Raw genomic sequence first — 24,710 nt, 5'->3', positions numbered from 1 at the left:
AGCATAGCAATTTCTTTCTCAAATAGGAAAACTGGAAGACACATTATCTTAGACATCTGTGCTGAAGTAAAAACCAGCAGTGCAAAGAAGGTCTTACAATGGGCTAAATGCAAACCATGTGTTATGATGAGAAAAAGTCATCCAATTCTAATTATTCTGAGAGTTCCCAGTAGCAGAAATAATAATTATTTCTAAAAAAGAAAAAAAAAGCAAAATACTATTTTAATATCAGCATTAAGTATTGCTTCCTAGATATCATTTTTCTAGTTTTTCAAATGTATTTTGTATCTTTTCCCCTTAATCAAACATAATACATTTAAGTAGCATCCCGGCATCAGTTTTACATCAGAAATGAATAATATATTTCCATATAAATAAAAGACATTTGTTTTGTTTCCCTGCATCCAATTTTTTTTAAAATATCATTTAGAGAAAAATGCATTAAAATCTTTTTTTGTTATACTTGAAATCTAAACTGTCTAGCTGTTGGTTGCTCAGGTTTATATATCAGAGCATCGTGACATCTTTGAAGCTAGAACTACAGAGTGAAAATTGCCCTGAATTGTTAGAGGTCCTTGAGACCAAAATCAGAATTGCATGTGCCCGGCTACCTAGGTACTGAGGTGCTGTGCTGTTGGAGGGGTTAAAGGTGGAGTCACTGCTGCTTATATATTGGGGAAGAATCACAAAAGCATGACAGTAGAGCTGGGTCAAACCATTCCGGTGAGCCAGCAGTAACCAATAGGGAAGGGAGAAGAGGATCCAAGAAGGCTGAGGTAAGCTGTCTTCTGAAGCCCAGTCAAAGTGGAGACAAAACATCAAAAGGTGTTCATGGTAACGGCTTAGAGTAGGTTTTACTTTATCTATGAGGAGGCTTGAGAGCATAAAATAAAATAAAAAAATTGTTTTCAGTCAAAATTTTATCTTCAAACTGATTTTTAGCAAACTTCAGACCCAGACACAGGACTCAACGCAATATTCCTGGAGAGCAAGGTAAACTATTTTGCACTTTTTAACAGCTCTTAAAGTTAAGAATTCAAAGTTCTGATTCATGAGAGGCAGGGCTACAACTTCAATAACTAAAGCAAATTCCTATTCTGAAGGGAAAAAAAAAAAAAAAACAACATAAATGCTCTGTGTCTGTTGGAAGATGGCCAGAGCAGCGTTCTGAATTTGGAGGAAATTTTGACAGCTTGCAGGAATGCTGGGCTTGTTATTTTCAGCAATCAAGTGGCAAAATTGAAAGATTGGCATTTCATAAATGACACTGATTTTATCTATTTTTGAATTTTATTTCATCTTTTCTAAGAAATCAGTAGGATGTATTCTGTCCTTTTCAAGCTGCTGAACTAAATGCATGTTAGTTAGAATTTTACTGTTGCTTTTTCCCTGTTAGAATACATCTTTGTGCTCATAACTTTTTAGGTTATTCAGTGGGGAGGGTTTATGTCCTTTAAATGTGTTAAATGTCAGTGAGTGTAAAATGTCAGTTAGTATTAACCTATTCTTTGTAATTCACTATACTTAAAATATAAAAGTGAAGGGGCTCATCATGTTATCTAAATATGTTTGCTTGTTTTTTATCAGTCCTAGTAATGCCATCGTTGAGCATAATACTTATATAATTGTGAGATATATACATAAATAGTAAAAAGTTTTGGCTGAACAACTTGTTTCTGTATTTATAATAGTATTATAAATAAATATAAATAAATATATTTATATTTATATTATAATTATAAATTATAATTATAAATTATAATTTATATTATAATGTATTTATAATATAGATAAATAAATATATTTATCTATATTATAACTAAAACTTACCTGAGAAGCAGAGTAATAGAGCAAGAGATTAATCACACACTTTTCTTCAGATCTTAAAACCTTTCTCCACATCAAACTTTTAAACTGTTCTTTGATCTCCCAGTTTTCTGGCTCAAGGACCAGAGAATCTGGGAAATCTCATCCAGATGTTGTGCTCATTTAAGAGTAAAAGTAAAAGCATATGCCTACCTTTTAGGAACAACACAGATTCTCAATTTGAATTATTAAAAGATCACTTTATTGTCCTATTGAATTCCACTGCTGGTTTAAGTTAACTCCCTCGCATTAAATAGTTTGAAATGGAAAAAGCACTCAAGGCTGCAATAACTTGCTTTCAATTTCTCAGCTTTCATTGTGATTGAATGAAAACTAGAAAGTTACAAGTTACCATCATCTTCACTAACTCAACAAGGGTAAATCAGTTTCAGTGTTTGCAAAATGTTTTGCATGTTATACCTAAAAAATAAATGTTTTTATTGATACCTATATATAAAATGTTGAGGAAATAAGACATTTCCTTACCTCTCTCCAAAAGGAGCAACGATTATTGAGCACTTTGATCCATACATTTATATAAAAGTCTAGATCATCTAACATCTAGCTGCCGTGTTCCCTTATTCCAGGTACTATAATGGCAACCACTGTCTTTTTCATCATCTGGGCACTATTCATAACCGATTATGTGTGGACTCGAAGCGTGAGACAGGTCTACGATGTGAATGATCCAGATTATTTGACTGACCATGACTTCGATTGTCCCAGGGAATGTTTCTGTCCCCCCAGCTTTCCTACTGCTTTATATTGTGAAAATCGAGGTCTCAAAGAAATTCCTGCCATCCCTTCAAGGATCTGGTATCTTTATCTTGAAAACAACCTGATAGAAACCATACCTGAGAAGCCGTTTGAGAATGCCACTCAGCTGAGATGGATAAATCTAAACAAGAACAAAATAACCAACTATGGAATTGAAAAAGGAGCCTTGAGCCAGCTGAAGAAGTTGCTTTTCTTATTCCTGGAAGATAATGAGCTAGAAGAGGTACCTTCCCCATTGCCAAGAAGCTTAGAACAATTACAATTAGCCAGAAACAAGGTGTCCAGAATTCCTCAAGGGACCTTCAGCAATCTAGAAAATCTGACTCTTCTTGATCTGCAGCACAATAAACTCTTAGACAATGCCTTTCAAAGAGACACCTTTAAGGGACTCAAGAACTTAATGCAGCTAAATATGGCCAAGAATGCCCTGAGGAATATGCCCCCAAGATTACCAGCCAATACAATGCAATTGTTTTTAGACAACAATTCCATTGAAGGAATACCAGAAAATTATTTTAATGTGATTCCTAAAGTGGCTTTCCTGAGACTAAACCACAATAAATTATCAGATGCAGGTCTCCCTTCAAGTGGTTTTGATGTGTCATCAATTCTAGATCTGCAGCTGTCTCACAATCAACTCACAAAGGTCCCCCGAATCAATGCTCATCTGCAGCACCTTCACCTTGATCACAACAAAATCAAAAGTAAGTAACTAACAGGTGTGCCTCAGACTAACATGCCCAAGGTCATGAAACTTATTCTGCATCTTCTTTAAGAATATCAATTGTGTTCTTTGCAACTAATATACCCTTGGATTTTTTAAAATGTATTTCCAATTTTTGGCATTAAATGTTGTCTATTCTCAGACAATTCTGATGAACCAACAAGCCCAAATCTTCTAATTGCAGATTGAAAAGTGGACCATAGTAACCTACAGAAGGCTATCATGTAGTGGAGAAACTATTCATGTCTATCTTCTTTTACTTTGAGGAAATTGCAATATTTCTGCCTCACACTGAGTCAGCTTAATACCAGGCACCAACAGTCTCAAGAGTAGCAATGAGTTAATTTGATTTCAGCCACACCGAAATGGAAACTCTGTCCTAAATAAGATGGGCAGCTGATGCCTGAACTTTCCTAATTGCTTTAGAGCTCAAACTTTAGTGTGCACAGATTGGTGCTGCCACCCCCATAGTTTCTGATTCAGTAGGTCTGGGTGGGGCTCCAGAATTATCATTTTCTGTCAAGTTCCCAAGTGCTGCTGTTACTGCTACTATGGAGGCCACATTTTGAGAAATACTATTGTAGTTTAAGGTTTTCTTCATTTGAAATGAAACCATGTTCCCTTGGAATTTGGCAACCCCTTAAGAACTTAGTGGCAATCAGAATATCCACTCCCTTCTGGAAAGTAGCATTTGACAACGGAGGGAGAGGAGAGTATGTAAGAGCAAAGAGCCTTGAAGATAGAAATGCCATCAAGGAAGAAAGTGGCTATAGAATGGGTAGTGGGCAACATATGGCAAACTTCACAATTAGGCCTGAGACGAGACGGACCTGGTGCAGAGGTGGGCAATCCTGAAACCTATCTGTGCATCTTTAACCCCAGCATGAGTTCTTTAAGGCAGATGATCTCAGGGAGAGTTCCAACTAATAATTTCAGAAAATATATTCATAAGGTAAGATCCATTCTGAATGGTTTGCATAAATTTTTTTTCTTATGAATAATTTTCTTACAGATAATTTTCAGAAGGCTGTGCTGCCTAGTTATTACACACTGAAGTTTCTTTTAAGCAAATGATCACATAAACTTATGGTCTATTTTTCCAAAGACCTATTTTTCCACTGGGTACTATTCAATTCTTCAAGAGTCTCTGCTTTTTTCTAACAATACACTTGAGCATTAAAATCAAGAACTAAAAGACAGGCTGCCACCATAGCAGCTATTTTTCCATGGCAGTGAACAGATGATTTAATCCTAGAGTCAAAAACAAAAGATGCAACAGAAAAATATTGTTAATAGATGAATCTTGTGTACGATAACACAATAGTAATAGCTAGTATTGACAAAGTATATGCATTTTTTTCCTGATGAAAGCTTTGTCCTTTACTAACTGAGAGATAAACTAAACTGCAAAGCAAAAACATGTTTATTTTACATCTTAGAATTGCAATTCTAGGAGCATAGATTCATGAGGTAACAACCCAAATCATGTCCTATCTTGGCACTTCCAGGCAAGGATTTTTAAAGAAAAAGTTTAGGTTAAGTTGTGGTTCCTATTGTACTCCAACTGTCCTTCAGGTTAGATAGTTTACTGAGTTCATCTTGTGGCTTGTTCATGGTGCCCAGGTGTCCTTAGGGTTTTGAGGAACATAGGCGCTGGAGGCTTTGCTTACTTTGGCAGTTTGTGCTGTCTGACTGACTTGCTAAGAAATCTAACCTTTTAGCAAATGGACCATCTCCATTTTTAATCTCTTAGCCATAGACACTCTATTTTGTTTTAATAAAATAAACTTTTATTTTATTAAAAGAAACTTTTATTTTATTAAAAGAAACTTTTATTTCTTTTTATAGTTTTTACAAGGGCATGCCTGACAACAAGAGACCCACAGACATTTGAAGTGGGAAGTTACATTAAAGGGATTACACACAGAGTCCTATTCGTGAATTGGGTGTTCCACCCTGAGAATTTGAGGACAAGGGTATCTAAGAATGACTTTTTAACACACAGTTGAGCACCTAAGCCCAGAATTTAAATAATTATGCAAAGAAGACAGGGTTTTTGATTCAGAAACTCTGCAGCTTAGTCCAACTATTTCGTTCCCAGATGGTACCGATGCTACTCCTCTAGGAACCACATTTTGAGAAGCACTGTTTTCATAAAAACCCTGTGTGAAGTTTGTAGACATTGTTGAAGAAGGAGAAGCAGAAGCTCAGCAAGATGGATATTTGCTCAATGACAGAGTAAATACAATAGCCGGGATCTGAGCCCAGAGCTTCTTGTTTTGAGACCAGTTGTATTTCCATTCATATAGTATGGTCTCAACACACTCTTCTTCAATCTCAGAATTCAAGACCTTAGAAAACTTTCAGTAGAGGTAAGGATAATATTAACAATAACAAAACCAGTAGAAAATAATTGATATGCTTACACTTTTAATGTAGTTTTCCAATATGGTCATTTCTGAATTCTAAGAAAATAAATGTAAGATAAGAATTTCCCTGGCTGGAATTATTGGCTCATAACTGTATCACACTGGGTTATAATAACTGTTTAAAGACTTAGTTCTCACCACATAATTTACTTTAGTTGTGAATAAAGTGGTTTCTAAGAAATATGCCTTTTATATGAAAAGTCCTAAGAATCTACAGGACAGTGAACTTTTCTTATGTAAAATTATATAAATACATATGTATCACTTCTGAGCATCATAGATATTTTACATTTATGTATGTATATATATATACCCAAATATCATTTCCATCTCTAATTCTCTAAAATGCTACTTGTCTCACATTATAATAATCTAAACATATCCTAATCCACATACACATATATGTATGTATATACACACACACACACACACACACACACACACACATATATACATGTATATCTCTTTGTCTTTCCCCTGGTGCTCTCTGAGAAAAAACAAAATTGACTCATGAGCATATAACTAAACTGTAAACACTTGTTTCTCACATTCCACTTGTTCAGAGGTGCACTGATTATGGGACATAAGGTGCTACAGAGTGAAGGAGCCGGCACGTCACAAAGGGCCCATTCTGTCCAGTGGGTAAGGCTTCTCTTGGAGTAAGGAAGCAAGGCTAGCCTGCGACACAGCTCTGTGACTTCTTATTGAAAGAATCTTGCAAACATTACCTTTCTGAAGTACCGTTTCTGCAGTGCTGGGTGGGGAGAATTGCACTATTGCATCAAAAAGTCCCTGTGGTGATAAGGCAATGATGTGGTGATAAGGTAAGAAGAACCTTACAAACAACAAACTGCCATACAAATAAGAGTCATGGCTTCTATTAGATGAAAGCCCCAGACAGCATGAGGTCAGAGCAGTGTAGCCTGCATAAGCAGAAAGGCCTTCAGTGGAATATGAATCCACATGGGTCACTGGGACAGAGAGGAGAGGCATGACCCAGGTTAGGGGCCTAAAGAGGAAGGTGTCTTTCTTGAAATAGTCTCTAAAAGGGATCGCAAGGCAGTATATGAATGCATGGTTGAAGTCTGCTACTTCAGGTTGACTTTATTTGGCCACAGAATACACATACTATTCCGAATTTTGTCTGTTTAATAGTTCTTCTCTTGTGAATGTTCCTAAATCTCAGTTTAGTCATTGGTGCCAAGGCTCTAATCCAAGGAAAGTGCATGATCTCTCATGCCCGAATCATCTAAAAAAGCTGACAGGAATTTCCTGACGGAGTTCTTTGTAATTCAATTCTTAGCAAGTGTTTCCTTTCCAATTATGAAATTCAGTATGGAGATTCAGTTTGCTCTCTGTAAGGATTACTTACCTACAATTTATGTTAATTGCATGGTCACTTTTTTTTAACTGGTCATCATACTCTACTAATTTGAAATTGCAAATCTCTTATAGTAATTTCAAGTATTTTCTCTCATATTAAACTGATTTTCTACCCTTTTTTCCCTCATCTCCCCATCCATCCATCCATTCTTTCAATACCAGCTCTGAACTGTCATTTCCACCTCTAATTCACTAAATGCTACTTGTCTCATATTACATCACTTTAAACATGTCCTATCTTACCTGTAAGCTTAGAGGACAAGAGATATGTCTAATTCATCTCCGTGTCCATCATAGCTTCTAAACATATTTAATTTCCAGTGCTCTGTACTAAGTATAGCAAAACATGCAATGAAATTACACATAGGTTGCACATTTTTTTCAGTGTTACTTTTATAAAATCTCTAACCTACACAAAAATGGTTTGTATCTCTGCCACTCTTAGATCAGCATCTAGGTCATCCAAAAGGCTGTTGCAGTACGGTTTTTTGGTTGGATCACCTCTAGTTTCTCTTGTGTTCTGACTCATATTCATTCATGCTATCTTTGTCTCCATAGGTGTGAATGTCTCTGTAATATGCCCTACCCCTAGAATGCTGCCTGGAGAGCAAGATTCCTTCAGTTATGGACCTCATCTTAGCTACCTCCGTCTGGATGGAAATGAAATCAAACCACCAATCCCAATGGATTTAATGACTTGCTTTAGGCTTCTTCAGGCTGTCATTATTTAAACACAAAAATTGATATAATGATTTAATGTTTTCTGGCATGAAATCTGTTGCCATTCATGGCTCTCGGCCAAAATCATTGCATTTCCAATAGTTCTTTGCCACCATTGTCATTTGTACAGCTTTTTTTTTCTATACTCAAAAACGCCTTTACCAAAGACATGCAACATAGGCTTTTTGATTTGCTTTTTTAATTAATAAAAAAGACACAGAGTTACGATAGTCTATCAACTCAAAGATAGTTCTTGTTGCTTTTTTCCAAGTTTATTAATTAACATTAAGGAATGCAATTGCACTGTTATGCAATAAAAAAGTTGTAAGTGTTTGTGTATGTTCAAAAATACTTACACAGATACTACATTTATAGTATAAATACAATAATAGAACAGGTGATAGAAAGATCTGCAAAAATGAAAAAAATGAGATATTTGTCTGTCATAATTTTATGAAATAATTAACTGTATATTGCTAAGTAGCTTTTTGTAAGTTAGTTATTCAGCTCCATAATGGGTTTGCTGTTTATCATATACTTTATAACAAGAGTGCTAGTCATTTAATACCAAATAACAAATCAAAAGTCATCTCTAGTCACCACCATTTCTTGTAACTGTCCTTCTTAAATGTATTACAGTGTACTCTAACAATTGAACAAGTCCTAAATTTCAAATTTATTATAATACACTTATGGCATGATTTTTTTTTTTGTATTAACACTTGGAATCCACTTGAATTACAAATTGTTTAGCTCTTGTATTTGCCATGATTTTGTGGATTTTCAAAATAAAAAGAACGAATGCTTTCTAACAAAACAGAAATAAAATATTTATTTCAAAGGCATTATTCACAGATTTTATTTAAAAACATATTGTAATACAAAACTGTTATAACAATTTCATTTTTCTAGACATCAATACATGTAAATATGCTTTACTTCTTTACCTTGTTTTCTCTTTTTTTTCTATTAAACACAAACATAAAATGTACCCTCCAATCACTTAGCATAATATACCTATTTCTCATGAGTTACAAAAAAAAAACTGAATTTCATTTTTAGTGAGTATACTTCATTTTAGCATTCTGATTTTCAAAACATGCTATAAACAGTCAATATTTCATACAGAGGAATGCACCCCATTATATATATTTTCCAAAGAACATTCTAAAAATTCTATGAAATATCAATGTATTTCCCAAATGATCCTCTAATCATATAAGTTTGTGAAACACTGGGTTAAAGAAAGTCAAACAGGTTAATTTACTCGAAGTCTTCTCAGAAGTTTAATATATTATCCTGTAACGGGAATTCCCAAGAGGAGAATATAATGTGTAGAGCAGACCACTTATTTTCATGCCAAAACTTATTTTGTCAGAAAAGAACCAATTAACATAATCTGAATTCAGTTTAAAAATGTTGGCTGAAGGCAAGAAATCAAGTAAATTGACATTAAGAAAACTAATCTTAGTCTAGAATATTTTTTTTGTAAAAACTTCAAAGCACATAAATGAAATTATGAAAATTATTTAATTTAAAATGATGTCATAAAAATACAGGTAACTCGATATTGTGAGAATGGAAAAAAGAATATTTTGAGGGAAATAACTTTAAATACTTGAAAACTCATCATGTGAAAGGGGAAAAAACATATTTCATAAACTCCAAAAGTGAAGAGTATCACACATGGGTGAAATTTACATAAATCATAGTTCAGCACCAGCTAAGGATAAATTTTCTAGTAGTTGTTCAGAGTCACCAACCAAAGGAAGCGACTTTTCTAGAGGTGAAGCTCTCCATCACTGGACTGTGAGAAATGCTGTGAACAGAGAGCTGCATACTGCAAAAAAAATCATTCGTGGTGATTTTACCCATTGTGAGACAGAGTTCCCAAAGAAATGATTTGTGGAAACGTATAAAGGATGAAAAGTATTTAACAAAAAGTGAGAACAAAGAACATTCCAGCAGAGTTTAAAGACTCTGTGGTCGCTTAGAACAAGTTGGAAATCACTGAAGAGTTTTAAGTCAGAGGAGAAGATGAATGTTGAAGGACAATATCATGTAGCAGTAAAGAGCATAAACACTGGAGCTGAAATTACTAAATTTAAATCCCAGTTTCACCACTTAACTACTTATTGGCCCTGGGAAGAATCCCTAAATCTCTGAATCTTAATTTCTTCATCTGTAAAATGGGGACAGATAATAGAAGGCTTCACCTACACGTGAGAGTAGGGAGGTAAAAATGCCAGAATTTGGTGAGAGCAAAGGGGAGATGAAAACACGTAGGTGAATGTTCAGTACATTATGGTGAAATTAGATGAGTATGTGAAATGCTTTGAACACTCCTACACATGAGCACTATTCATTTCTGTGTGTCTGGGTGTGTGTATCATCAAGCTACATGGTGTATAGAGAATAGCATTTGGAGGGAATGGAGGGAAGTAAGATTGATGTGAGGAGACCAATTAGGATTTCAGCCTTACAGGACAAGATACAAAAAAAAGCAGTTTGGAGTGGAAGCTGGTGTTGGTGTTGGTGTAAATAGAGAGAAGTAGACAAATGTGAGAGAGTAGGGAGGTAAAAATGCTAGAATTTGGTGAGAGCAAAGGGGATGGAGAGTAAGGAGGGTATTAGATCTCTGACTTGAGTAATCGAATAGGTGGTGGCACATATTCTAAGAGCAACAAGTTTAAAAGAGAAAATGATATTTGTTTTTAGACATATTTAAACTCTGAAACCACTTTCACTTGGAAACAATGTCATGTAAATTGTTGAATAAGATATGGAGTTAAGAGGAGAGGTCTGGATGGAGATATAAACATGTAGGTGAAAATTTCTATATTTTCTTACCTTTTCCAGTAATTTTGGCAGAATTCTGGCACTTAAATATTTATGCTTTCATGAGGAAAGACCAGGTCAGTGATAGAGGAAGGGGTAGGCGCTTGCAAGCATAATGCCAAGTATTGACAAATGAAATCATAAGGAATGAAATGAGCTCTCTAACTGCAACTCTTTTTTTAAAACTGTTAACAGAAGGTTGCTACAGCCCTTAAAGTCAACAAATATTATACTGTGATCTTTCTTAATGTTCTTTGCATCATGACTATTACAGAAAAAAAATCAAGGATAATAAATAGGAGAAAAATTCACAGCATTTTGAAATTATGGGGTCTTTGTGAATATGAGATCCCTCATCTTGTAAACTTAAACACAATATTACCCATGCTCTCTCCATGTAAAAATCACGAATTTAGTTAAAAGGTAGTATCTAATGATAGAGTGAGCATTTTATTTGCAAATGATAATGCTGAAAAAAAAAATAGAGGTGGAAACTTGGTGGCAAGAACAATGGGGCAGCATTGTTTAATTTCTCCCTTTCTCTTTTACAAAATTCAACAGAAAAGCATGCTGAAGGAAAATACCCAGATGACATCTTCAGTAAAACTGGTTTCACAGAAAATGAAGCTATCCTAAAATGAAAAATGATTGGATGTAAATGTCTGACTACATATATATATGATACATAAATATAGATATAGATAACATATATAGAGTTATATAGGTACAGAAATTTTAAAGTTAAAGTGCAGCCATGTATTGGTCAAGGAAAGTGTAACTTTATTGGCTAATGTCATATCTAAAGAATGCATGTTTATTTTTCAAAGGAAACCACAAAGTATAGGAGAAGAATATATAACTTTCAAACTAATACTGGGGAAAATGGAGTGACAATAAGTACTTATTCAATCCGAAAGAAAGAAAGCACTGAAAGGAAAAAAAAATAGAAAGCATATAATTAAATAGGGCATTTGAAGCCACATAAATATATTAAATATTAATGGGTTATATACTCATTAATTATATAGCTGTATATGGAATGAAAAACTATACCAAACTTATTTGCTATTCATAAGTAGTATGTCTAAAATACAAAGAAGAATGAGGAAAGGTGGAAAATAATGAGGTGGAGAAAAGATATACCATAAAAACAGAAACCAAGAAAAAGCTTGTAGAGCCATAGTGATTTAGATAGGCTAAATGAAAATAGACTCCATTAAACAATAATAACAATAAATCTTGTAGTATTAAAGTATAGAGAAATTAAAATTATATGAAAAAATACTATAGGAGGCAAAGAGGAGATAAATGCAGTGAAAGTTCTGAAATCCTTGACTTATCTGGGAAGGATTATTCGTTTGTATTAGACTTCAGTAAGTCAATATTGCATGTTGCATGTTGTAATCTCTAAGGAAAACAAAAAAGTAATAGTTAAAATATGTAAATTCTATCAAGTTAATTGAGGAGAATTAATTTAAATTAATCCAATATAAAGCAAGAAAAAAGTACTCAATTTCTTGACTTGGGAGGTATGTACAAGGTATTTGCTTTGCAGAAATTCATTAATCTGTATGTCTTTGCTTTATGCAGTTTTCTCTATGTGTTTTATAACAAAATAAAGTATGCTACCAAATTATATAGTAAAATAATATTTAAGGTTTACTTTTAGTTTTAACTAAAATGTTTATTTTTAAACCAACTACTGTCCTTCTTATCTTCACTCCTTTCCTGCCTCTATCCCTCCTTCTTTCCTTCACTACTTTTTTTCAAATATCTTTTATATTGTAATTGTTATAAAAACTACTCAATAAACTAAGATGAATGGGACAAAATCCCCACTGGAGTTCAATCTTGGTAGTAGAAAAGATGGTTGAGGAAATTGCAAAGGCACATATATGTAAAAGCACTTGGCATTTTTAGATATGTCTAAGTACTTCAGTAGAGCTTATAGGAAAGGATGATTTTAGAAAGTATTTACAATGTAAATCTGCAGGTCCTTATTCAGTAGGTTAAATAGTTTGGACTTTACCACAGAATTTAAAAAGACATTAAGCAGATTATTACTTTTACATTTTAGAAAGATCACTCGGGCAACAGAATGATTAGGTAGCAATGGTTGCCATAAATCAGGCAAGAGGTGATGCAAAATATTGCCAGAGTAGGGGTAGCAGATTCAAGGAACGTTGAGATGACCTATTGTATAGTAGTATGTGAGGGAGAGGAAAGAGCTTAGAATGTTTCTGGATTTCCACCATCAATTAAAGGAAAATAGAGGAGTAAATGGAATGTTGTAGGTAACTGAAAACAGAAATAAGATATATGTTCCTTTAAAGATATGTTCTTGAAGTGTCTATAGAGAAGAAGTTTGGATGGTTATTGCAAATGCAATAGAGATAGAGGAGCATATCAAAAGACTTATCAAACCATCCCACCCATCCAGAGTATTCTAATTTGCCTCTCCCCATCCACCGTCCCAAACCCCTTCCCAGTGGCAACAAAGTGAGCCACAGTCAGTGTAGCTTTCCCTCAGGTGTGCAGTGATTGAGGATGTTTGAGGACAATACATGGCGATGATAGTTTAAGTCACAAAATAGAGGAGGGAGTACAGTTTCAGGTGAGAAAAGGAAAGACAATGGAATTCTATAAAATGGAAATGTTTATGGTACAAATAGAGGAGAAGAAACCCCAGAAAAAAAGAGAATTGAACATTTAGAGAAGATGGACAACATGTAGAGTGGTATCAGGGAAAGAAAAACAAAAGCAAAAGTGTAGAGAGGAGAAAAGAGAAACAAATATCTCAAGAGATAAAAGAGTGTTCAGCAAATTTGGGTTCCACTGAGAAGTAACATGAAAATGAAGATCAGAAAGTATCCTGTGACTATAGCAATAAAGGGTCATTGAGACCATATCAAGTAAAGTTTTCAATTATATGCTTAGTTGAAGAGTTTAACCATTAACTATGGTAGCAATACCACAAAACAAACAAAAATCCCTAAACATTGTGGCATACAACAATATGCTTTTTTATTTTTATCTTAAAACTCATGTGTCAGCAGATCAGCCATGAGTCAGCTAAGTGAGCTAGGCTTAGCTGGGCAGTTCTGCTTCAAGCTGTGGATACAACTGGGTCTGTGTTTATTTCACTTGTTCTCATTCAGTCAGTAATTAGCTAGCACAACGCCTCTCCTAGTGATGGCTGAAGGTCACCTAAACAAGCCCAAATATGAAAGCACATTTCTTCTTTTTCATTCCATCTCCTAACATGTTAGCCAATGCAATTTGCAGCCAAGTCTCACATCAAGAAGTGGGAAAATAAAATTTCCTATAAAGGTGAATATGGACTGTGCATGGAAATATTTTTGAACAAATAATCTAACCTTTTGCACAGAGTAATTTTATGGTGATGAAGTGGAGACAGCACATTTAGTTTCGTGTTAAAGAAACATCTGTGAACGAAAGGAAACGCTATAGTAAGGAGGCACTATGAGATCAAGAAAACTATTTAAGACAGAGGAAAGAGAAAAAAGATTTTATGCACAGTTGGAAATGATTGATGGAATAAGGTCAAGCAGAGGTTAAGAGGGATAGAATAGAATTCTGATTCAGGAGAAAAGAGAATCCAAGTATCTTTTTTTTTAAAAGAAGTGAAGGTAGTACACTAGGAAGTTGAGTAGTTTATCTCTTTTTTCTCATTAGCTAAGAGTAGAAGCAGTGAGTCCAAAGTTGGTAGAGAGTAGAAGGCTCGAGAAGGAAGAATATTTAGAAGATCTGCTTTAGGAAATTAGAAGAAGATGCTGATTGATGGCTTGTGAAAGAGCTTCTGCATTACGCAGATGTTTGTAGTATGGTAAAGTTGTTAAAAATTGTGAGTTGGAGAGAAAAGATTGAGTTTCAAATCCAGGCTGTCCCATTTACTAACTCTTTGATCTCTGCCAAATTTCTTAATTTTCCTAGGCATTGGATTCCTTTTCTGTAAAATGGAGAAAAATGTCAACTATCTTAGTTGTTATGTTAAATGAGATAGCAGATGTGCAGTTTTTAACATATGTAGACCTGTAGAAAGTGCTCAATAAATGGTAGCCAGGAATTTTATTATTTGCAGGGGCTCTGAAATGCACAATTGCATCCATTTTTTCCCACCAGACCATTTAACCAATGAGGGACTGATAAAAATGAATGGTGAACTGTTCAAAGTTAAAAGTTGTAAGGTTTGGTGGAATGGATGGGTAAACAGCCAAGTGGAATAGAAGGTGTTAGAGTGAGGCTGATAAAACTTGTGGTTGAGGTTGGCTTGTAAAAGAAATGAAATTGGGAAGGGATAGATATATTGGGAGAAAAGGGCTAAAGACTCAAAGAGATTGAAGTACTGAAATAAGGGAAATTAGCTATAACTGAGCTGGAAGAAAAGTAGTGGGCAGAGGTTGGGAGACTGCAGATTAAGAGATGTCATAAGGAGTGGCTGACAAATGAGAAGATTCTGGTTTATGACCATGGGAGGGAACTGCCAAAATGAAAAGGAAGTAAGAATCATTAGGGTCAAAGAGGTCAAGGTACTATGGCTTTGTAAGAATTCCCATGCAAGTGTTCATAGTAGTTTTAGCACCCTGGAGAGAAGTTCAGCAAAAACTGGGACTAATTGACTCCACAACTAAGTAAATTGAAATTTTTTTTTAGTTTGTAAAATGAGGCCTTGGGTTCACTGAGTGCTTAATATTATAGGAATTTACTAACCACTTTACTTGTATTAACTCATTTAATTCTTATAACAACACCGTGAAATGGATGTAATTATTATTCCAACTTTACAGAATAATAATTGGGACACAAATTGATTAAGTGTCTTATTCAATGTCACATACCTGTTAAAAGTCAGACATAGGATCCAAAACTCACTTTTGATTATACTTTTAACTATGTCATACCACCTCTTAGGACAAGATATTACATTTTAGTTTAATAGTTTTAACGAAATTATTCTAGATTAATAAATATTACCTAAAGCAATTGACTATAAAAATATCAGCCTAAAAATTATTGTGCCTTATTACAGTGATATTTTGTACAATACCTGAAGCATTACTTATATTGAATGCACTTTATTGTTTAGCAAAACAGTAAAATATAAAAACTATAGAAAATGTTGGCCCTTTATTCATATGAGTCAGATCTCAGAAATATCTTGATCAGAATATTTCTGTTCTGGGAAAAAATAATGATATGTAAGCATGTCCTAGAATACAAGACTGTTAAGAGGATATGTAATTTGCAAAATCACAGGATCATTCTCTTTAAGGATGGATTTATTGTTCTACATTGGAAGAACATTCCCTTGAAGAAGTGAACTCTGAGTGTAGAAAGACTCATTGAGTTCTTCAAGATTTCTGAAGACAAATTAAAGTTGTCATGGAAAACGATCAGAGCAGTAAAATGACTAGCAGGACTGGCTTTTGCAAAATCCTTTGGCAAAGCTACACATAATGTACATTCTATTGCCAGGGTTTGTTTCCAATGGAGCCAGAGCCCTGCCACATATTCTGTTCCTTGGCCTCTCGCTTCCATTAAAAGTGACAAAACAAAGTCGTTGGTTAGCTGGCGAGTAGACAGGAAACACTCTGAGTTGAGAAGTAGAGATACTGCCAATGGAAAAATGGAAAGAAAAATGGAGCAAACATGGTTCACAAGCTTGCACACAAGATTAGCTACCTTTGTAAAATTAGATTGTACGTACAGTCTTCATATAGTTTGGAGGAAAAGGATTGAAAAAGATTTAGGATATTTAAGTACTACCAATGTATTAAAATCAAGGATGGTGAGATATATTTGGAAGAGCATGGAGGATAGAGAGCACATGCTAATTAACATGAATCCTGGATTTGCTAAAGGACCCTGACCAAGTTACTTAAACTCTTTAAGCATTGTTCTTTAGTTCTAGAAGGCAGGGAATAATACAATATGTATTTAACATGATAGTCCTCTGAGTATAAAAAATAGTGTATATAAGAGGCCTATAGTATAATAGGGACTGAATAAATGGGATTATCAATATCATCATCAGCATTATATCGCTATTATTAATATTTAATGTTCTTAAGTATAGAGGTGCTAAAGGAGTCTTAGTAACATATCTGGAATGAATATGTGTTAATGTAAGAATACTAAAGTATTAATGATAGACTTAAGTTAATTGGTATATGGGTATTCATTGTAAACTTCTTTCAATTGTGCTGTATGTTTGCACATTTTAAAAATTTATTTATTTATTTTTGCATGGGCAGGCACTGGGAATTGAACCTGGGTCTCCGGCATAGCAGATGAGAGCTCTGCCTGCTGAGCCACTGTGACCTGCCCAGTTTGCAAATTTTTACAGTGACATTTTGGCAAAAATATCTAGAGGCATAAAAAAGAGCTTCATAATTTACTAGTTCCTTTACCTTAATAATATCCTAGTTATTTGTAAAGGATACTTGCTATCATGATACGTTTCCTAACTAAAATATTTAAATGTGAATTTCCTCATCATGATGAACCCATACTGGTTTTTCTCTTTCTGAACACATAGAAGGATTAAACATTCCTATCATCTTAAAAGAAGTCAGTGAAGCTGTGAGACAAGTTCTGGCCTCTTTGCAATCAGTGGAGATGACTGTTGTGACCTCCAAACAGAAGCATTTAATTGCTGATGTACAACTCTTTCTCTTCCATCCCGCTGTTGGGAGGAGAAGTCTACATGCTCCAGTTTCCAGATTGTGGAAATTCTGCCTCTCTGTGAGCCTGGCTCTCAGGGGGATAATAGCTGTCCTGATGACTGGCATAGGGACAGGTTGCCTGGGAGATAAAGTAACTTTTCATTGTATTCAGACAGTGAAATGTGTGGTATTTACTATTGCAGGATAACCATCTATACTGAATAATCCATTCATATTTTGCATATCTTTTCAGTGATGTGAATTGATAAGTTCATAAAATCTAGTGTTGTGTAATCAATATATTATTTTCAATATAATTTTTAATTTCTATTTAAATGATGCATGGGCTTGATGTAAATCAAGCAGTCCAGAAAAGCTTCCAATGATTTCCTGCCCCACCCTTTCTACCCCAAGCTCATTCTCTAGAAACAACCGTTTGTAATAGTTGCCGTTTTTATTTTTCTTATAATTATCTCCTTACTGGTAATAATATTCTTTTAGGTCTCTTGATTTAGCAATGGTAAGTAATATATATTGACTCTCTCGTAAAAGATTATTTAGCATGCTTATGCACATCCATTTCCTTTCCTCCTATATTTTGATATCTATCTTATTACCTGTAATTTTTCATTTAGATAATAAACAAATAAAAACTTATGTCTTTCTAATTTCAGTAACTCTAGAAACCATCTCAACTTTTCTGTATGTGAGATGAAGCTGTCAACATTTTAACTCTTCCTTCCACTTTTATCTTCAAAGTTGTTGAAATTTATGCTTGAAACCTCAATCCTGTTTTCCATGCATTGCTGATAGATATTTCTAAAATTTCAAAGTTAAAAACACCAGTTTATAGTATAATGAATATATAAATGTTGTTTCTTCCTGGATTTCAACAAGACACTACTCCCCCTTTTCTGTAGCCTTCCCTTAGCCAATATTGAACTGCAACCTTGTCCTCTGACTGATTTACAAGTCAACACATTTCCATCCTATTTCTTTGAACAAAAGAGATGTTAAGATCTCCCATCCACAGTTGACTTTTCTCCTTAATTCTCTTTACTATAATGGATTTATTCCTCTTTTAAAATTCTGCACAATGACTTCAGTGGGATCCTGGGAGAAATGAAAGGCAAACATATGTTTAAATACCGTCTCTTCTCCCCTAGATTAATTTACGCAAGATTTAATGTTTAACATCTACCTAATGAGGTGGGTGTTGGAAGGAGGAAAGAGAAAAGCAAAGAGGTGGGAGATGAAGACACAGTGTGGAGTGTCAGAGGGGAATTACAACAGGAAGGGAAGGAGATAATATGCCATTGCCTGGGTCGCCTGACTCAGGTAACTAAAGCTAATTGTTTGTTTTTAAAGTGCATGGTCTGGGAATTGAAACCGGGTCTCCCGCATAAAGGGCACACATTCTACCACTGAACCACCCGCGCACCCTAACTAAACCTAACTGATCTCTGAATGCCTATATTTTTGGACTTGCATATGTGGAGGTGGGTTTTCATTTCATTTATTTTATTTTTGGTAGGTCAGTACTCTGCAGTGAACATTATTATTTATGCCTTTTGTAATAGCTCATTGCTCCATTGGTCCATGTAAGCGTCTTTGCCCAAATGGCCCACTGATGACAATCCAACAACAATCCCACCCCTCCTCTGCCTACACTTGCAGTCCCTATCTGCCTTTTATGAATAGGCCTCCTTTTCCCTCTAATCACAAGGTTTTGTTCTTCAGTTAAATATCAAAATTACCATATAGTGCTCTTCTCTATTCCTTCAAAACAATGGAAATCTAAGTAACTTATACATGGTTGTCACTATTTTCCAAATTTAAGCTTAAATGTGACTCACTTTTCAAAGCACTAAAATTCAGGATCATTTGATATGTAGGCATCTGCTAGTTTAATGTTTGCTCTTCTTAATGATTTAAATATTTTATTGACTAGTAAAGGTACACAATAATAGATCATGTGACAAACTCTTCTATGCTTTGGTAGACTAACCATTTCTACTCACTAATATATGCAGATGTTAGTGCTAAGTATTTGTAGTGCTTGAGGAAAATCTGATTGCATTACTTGGCTCAATGTTATAAGATTGATCCAAACGATTCTTTTAAAAAGTTGAAATGCAAGACAGCCAGGAAAAGGAAAACAAACTAATCAACTACAAGATTCACCCTCAGTTATCAGCCCTATCAAATATATCAAACATTAAACTAAATATAAATATACATAATTTCTTATAGAAATTAAACTAATTAATGAAGTGTTTTCTAAAACTAGTTCATTGCTAATGAAAAATATGCTTTTATTCTGAGAATCTAAACAAATAAATGTTACAAAAAATGACCAAAGTTCTTAGTAATACTGACTTAAGATAGTTCAAAAATTTCTTTATTTGGCAGAATCTTTTACCCATAAGTAATAATTCCAAATGCTTGGGGGAAAGATCTCAACAGAATAAAATGAGAATTGTGCATCAAAGCTTCTGTGTTTGCAAAAGAAACAGCTGTGATTGAGGCGCCTGAGGGGAATGGATTAATATTCCAAAGTTATCTTTCTGAAATGCAGTTATGAATTTGAACATTTCCCCCCCCCCAAAAAAATTAAGCCCATACCCATTTGAAATTATCTTTATGGGTAAGCATATGCCAGTCAGCTTTGCAGTCAAATACTTCATAATAAAGTCAAGGATTTTAATGCCAAAAATATGTTGTAATTTTTCTGTATTTAAATCATGCACAGTAGTAAAAGAGAAGGAATGTTCCAAAATGATAACCCATTTAGCATGTTCTCCTATGTGCACACATGTGCACACACACACACACACATATACAAGCACATTACAGAATCAAACCAACATTAACCAGGAAAGAATTATAGCATCTCTCTATTGGCAAACCCAAAATAAAAGCTCCCACAAAAAAAACAGTCTTAAATTCAATTTCTCAGATTTCATGCACATCGGAAAATTTTCATAAATGATGACCAAAAAATAAAATGTGGCTTGTATGTATCTTTTTTGCAATCACACAATTGTTTATTCTAGAACACATTGTAAAGATGTCCAAATGTTCTTTCATTATCTGCTTTATTAAATGGCAAGTATTTTGATTCCAGATGGTGCATATTACATAATAATATCCATCAAAAGTTTTGTGATTCCAAGCATGAAAAACTCTTTTGCAGAAAAAGGTTTTCAAATATAAAAGCTCTGAAATTCCTTCCTTTTTTGTTTTCTTTATCTTTCTTTCTTTCTTTTTCTCTCTTTCTTTCATTTTTCTTTTTGTTTTTGGATATTAATAGTAAGGTTACATCTAAAAGTATCCTTAAAAAGCAACAAGGTTCAGAGACCACTTTACAGAGGAATTTGAAATTCTAAACAATATAATTGCTAAAATAAAAAATTAGCATCAAGCCAACATGCCAGGGATAGCAGACAAAACTAATCAGTACTATTGAAGAAGATTATGTTGACATATTATGAGACGTTCATATAAGATTTTTATTTAATTAGAAGTTAGAACTTGAAATCCTGCCCGAGTCCCAGTAGAATTAGTTACCTGAAACTTGTCTAAGTAAAGGTAATCTAGTTGTTGAAGTTATGGCTAAGATTAAGGAGAAAAATACACTGAAAAAAAGAAGTGACTGCTATTTTTAATAGTTAAAAGTAAATTGCTAAATATGGGTGGGCCAAGGTGGCTCAGCAGGCAGAGTTCTCACCTGCCGTGCCGGAGACCTGGGTTCAATTTCTGGTGCCTGCCCATGTAAAAAAATAAATAAATATGGATAGTTAGATAGATAGATATTTTTGTAAGTGCACTTTGTAAGTTTAAAAGTTGCAAGTTTCAACTATAGAAACAAATCAGTAACACTTTATGGTAAGAAAGAAATAAAAGATACTATTTTCTCCATCTAGAAAAGAGAAAAAGGGTTGCAGAATCAAGGAGGCAAAAAGAGTTAAGTTCACTTCTATTTCTGGTTGACCCCAGCTGTGAGGAATATGCTGTTACATCCTGTAGTTTTTTGGCAAATAATAACAGATTATATTTGTGGATCCCACTATGGCCTTCTTTGTATGACTTTGGGCAATTCACTTTAATTTAAATTAAAATATACTTTCATTTTCTCATTTGTGAAATAAGATTAATAATTGTTGTTATGGAAGTCGTGGTTTGTTGGATATGCCAAAAGCCATGCCCAAGTCCTATTTTCAACTTCCACTTCCACTATAGAGCCTGGAAAAGCTAGACACTTACTTTCCTATTCTTCCTTTGTCCTAATTTCATGTTCGTTTGTTTGTTTTTGTTTTTGTTTTTGTTTTGGTATGGGCAGGCTCCAGGAATTAAACCCGGGTCTCTGGCATGGCAGGCAAGAACTCTGCCACTGAGCCATCATTGCCCACACTAATTTCATGCATTCTTAAAGCAAATGCTGAGACAAGTATTTTGGTGCAAATATGTAATGGAGATTACCTCAGGAAAGAATTGAGGTGAGACAGGAAAGAAAGGAAAACCAATAATGGATGCATTTATGAGCAATCACCACTGTGGGAGACTGGGAATCAAGTAGTACGGCGACTCTGAGAGGCTGTAAAACATCCCTCAGAATTATCCACTGCAGGAGAGGAAGTTGGGGTTTATAGGCCTACTCTCATTCTTACCAATTCATTTTTTCCTCTCACTACATAGACAACTGATTCGGAATTTCTCGTGAGTAATTGGAGATGAAAAGTTGGCATAACCTGAAAAATATCCTGTTAAATTATTGCTTGTACAGTATGGCAAATTTATTAGCGTGGTTAAAAGAGCACATTATTGAATCAGGACACCTGAGTTTTAGTCTTATCCTGTCTTTTCCCTAGTAATATTGAGTATTTTATGTGTCATTGCCTTTGAGTTTTGTCATTGGACAAGTGATGAGTTTGAATTACTGGTGAGAGTAACTGGCCTTCCAGTTCTAAATTACACAAGATTTTGTATTACAGACATCTTTATTAGGTTTACGATAATGCTACTATTTTCTTAATCAGGCCTAAAAATATTTAATGCCACATCTTTTTTCAGTAAATAAAAATAGAATGCTTTTCAAATGCCAGAAAGCCATTTGTAAAACGAATTAACTTGCATGACTAAAACAGAAACTTCCCATAAAAGAAATAAAATTATCTATGAAAATCATTGGACAAAATTTACAAAAAATTTCATCACACAAGCAGTTTCACCTTAAGGCTCAAGAAGAAGTTACTCAATGTTTAACTGTGAATTTCAAAGAGAATGACACCATGTATAAATAATATATTCCTAATCCCAAACAAATCAGATACTCAAAATCCTTATGACAAAAATTATTTCTTAAACTACCATATTATTGATGCCAGATGCTAATCATGAGAACTGAAGATAAAGACCTTATGCAGAGAAAAAGCTCCATTTTAAACAGGCTGATGTGAATTATAAAATTCAGGAGCCTGTATAATTCCAGTTAGCAGTAAGCCTTCTGCAACATATTCAACTATTTTCCATTGGCAATCGTAGCTTATATAGTCAAAATCTCTATAAAATGACTGCTAGAGATTAGCTGCCACATGAGCAAAGCAAAATAAAAGTTAAATTTTGAAGGATTTCTGGGAGCTTTTCCTTTTTTAACATATTATTTTTTATACAATGAGATTAGAATCTCATCTATGACCTCTAGCTATAGCTCTAAATCCTGCCTTTCTCTTGTCATCCAAATCCACATTTCATAACTTTACTTGGCTTTTTATCTTCACAAACAGTATGCCCAAACTTAACTTCTTTTGCCTAAAAGATCTTTCCTCTTGATTTCCCGTTCCTTCAACAATGCGTGGTTTCATTCCTTAAATCATGACTTTACTAAATGACATTTAGGTGTCTACCTGGAGACAGACATATTGGTAGGAACTAAGATGGATAAAATGAATAATAAAATATATCATTGCCTGCCCTTAAGGGGTCTAGCAGGAGATTCTCATATTGAGTAGGTCCAATACAATGGAGTAATGCTATCATTGGAATTATTAAAACTCAAAGCCTTCTACTGTAAAAATTGAAGAGAAAATGCCTCAGATAGTTTCACTTAACTTGAATCTTGACTGTTGAGTGAAATTTTTCAGGGGTCATACAGAGGAAGTGCTAGAGCATATGCAAAGATCAGCAATGGGGAAATGAAGAAAAGTGTCCCAGCTCTTGGTTCATATATCCTGGTGCCTCTTGACATCCCCCCATGTATGAATCTCAGCTGTCTCAGATAAAACACATACACAATCAAACGCTTGTCTCTCTTACCTATGCTCAAATATATTTGAGGATATGACAATAGCCATTCACGAAGTGCTTAAGACAAAGACCTCATGTGGCTGACCTACCCTAAGGTGGACCCTCAAGGATCCACACCCTTGTGTAGTTACCCTACCCTTGAGTGTGAGCAAGTGTGACTTGCTTCTAACAACAGAATATGGCAAAGGTGAAGAGAGGTCACTCCTATGATTTGGTTCCATTATATGGATGTCACTGTTGTGATTCTGTTTTGTCATTTAAGACTGTCTTCTCAGACTGAAGAGAGAGATTCTCCTGCAGGCATTGAAGAAGCCACCAGCCATATTGCTACCTGCCTATGGAGAGGACCACATGGCAGGGAGCTGAATGGCCTTTAGACCTGAGGGCAACCTCTAGTCAACAGCCAGTAAGAATTTGGGTCTCTTAAGCATCCAGCTAAAAAGAAATGAATTCTTCCAACAATGTGAATGACTTTGGAAGCAGATTGTGCCCTAGTTGGGCCTTCCAATGAGAATGCAACCAGGTTGACACCTTGGTTGCAGTCTTGTGAGCATCCTAGATATTTGTGTAATTGATCATCAAATATATTTCCTACTGTGAAGTGTCTGCTAGAATGTTTCTATTTTTTAAAGGCAGATTTGTTGAGGTATAACATAGAGCAAGATTTACTTTTTTATGTGACGTTTATGGATTTTGAAAAATATACACAATCTTGAAAACAATACTACCTTCAAGATATAAGGTATTTCCGGGCAGGCCACAGTGGCTCAGCAGGCAAGAATGCTTGCCTGTCATGCTAGAGGACCCGGGTTCAATTCCCAGTGCCTGCCCATGTAAAAAAAAAATAATAATAATAATAAATGTTACTTTAAAAAAAAAGATATAAGGTATTTCCATCATTTTATCAAGTTCCCATTTCTACCCTTCTAACCACTTGTAATCACTGCCTTTTCCAGAATCACAAAGTATATAACTTTTAGA

General features: G+C 34.6%; 1 protein-coding gene across 2 annotated transcripts; it reads left to right on the top strand.

Annotated features, from left to right (window-relative positions):
* The first annotated feature begins 613 nt into the window (after positions 1–613).
* On the top strand, positions 614–8,735 carry KERA (keratocan). 2 transcript variants are annotated; one of them, XM_077168157.1, is made up of 3 exons: positions 614–776; positions 2,454–3,347; positions 7,738–8,735. In XM_077168157.1, the coding sequence occupies exons 2-3, from the start codon at positions 2,462–2,464 to the stop codon at positions 7,908–7,910; spliced, it is 1,059 nt and encodes a 352-aa protein (XP_077024272.1). In that variant the 5' UTR covers positions 614–776; positions 2,454–2,461; the 3' UTR covers positions 7,911–8,735. The 2 variants fall into 2 exon arrangements, with proteins under 2 accessions (XP_077024272.1, XP_077024271.1); XM_077168156.1 differs by lacking the exon at positions 614–776 and adding an exon at positions 785–993.
* Positions 8,736–24,710: the final 15,975 nt, after the last annotated feature.

Source organism: Tamandua tetradactyla, chromosome 7 (assembly GCF_023851605.1).
Source record: "Tamandua tetradactyla isolate mTamTet1 chromosome 7, mTamTet1.pri, whole genome shotgun sequence".
Classification (NCBI taxonomy): Eukaryota; Metazoa; Chordata; class Mammalia; order Pilosa; family Myrmecophagidae; genus Tamandua; species Tamandua tetradactyla.
This window is presented reverse-complemented; position numbering and strand designations above follow the sequence as displayed.

What these genes read in the sequence shown, in the direction of transcription:
- KERA (XM_077168157.1), top strand. Translation starts at nt 2,462, where the DNA reads ATGGCAACCACTGTCTTTTTCATCATCTGGGCACTATTCATAACCGAT. An exon ending in TGATCACAACAAAATCAAAA is followed by an intron (nt 3,348 to 7,737) that starts GTAAGTAACTAA and finishes TTGTCTCCATAG; the next exon opens with GTGTGAATGTCTCTGTAATA.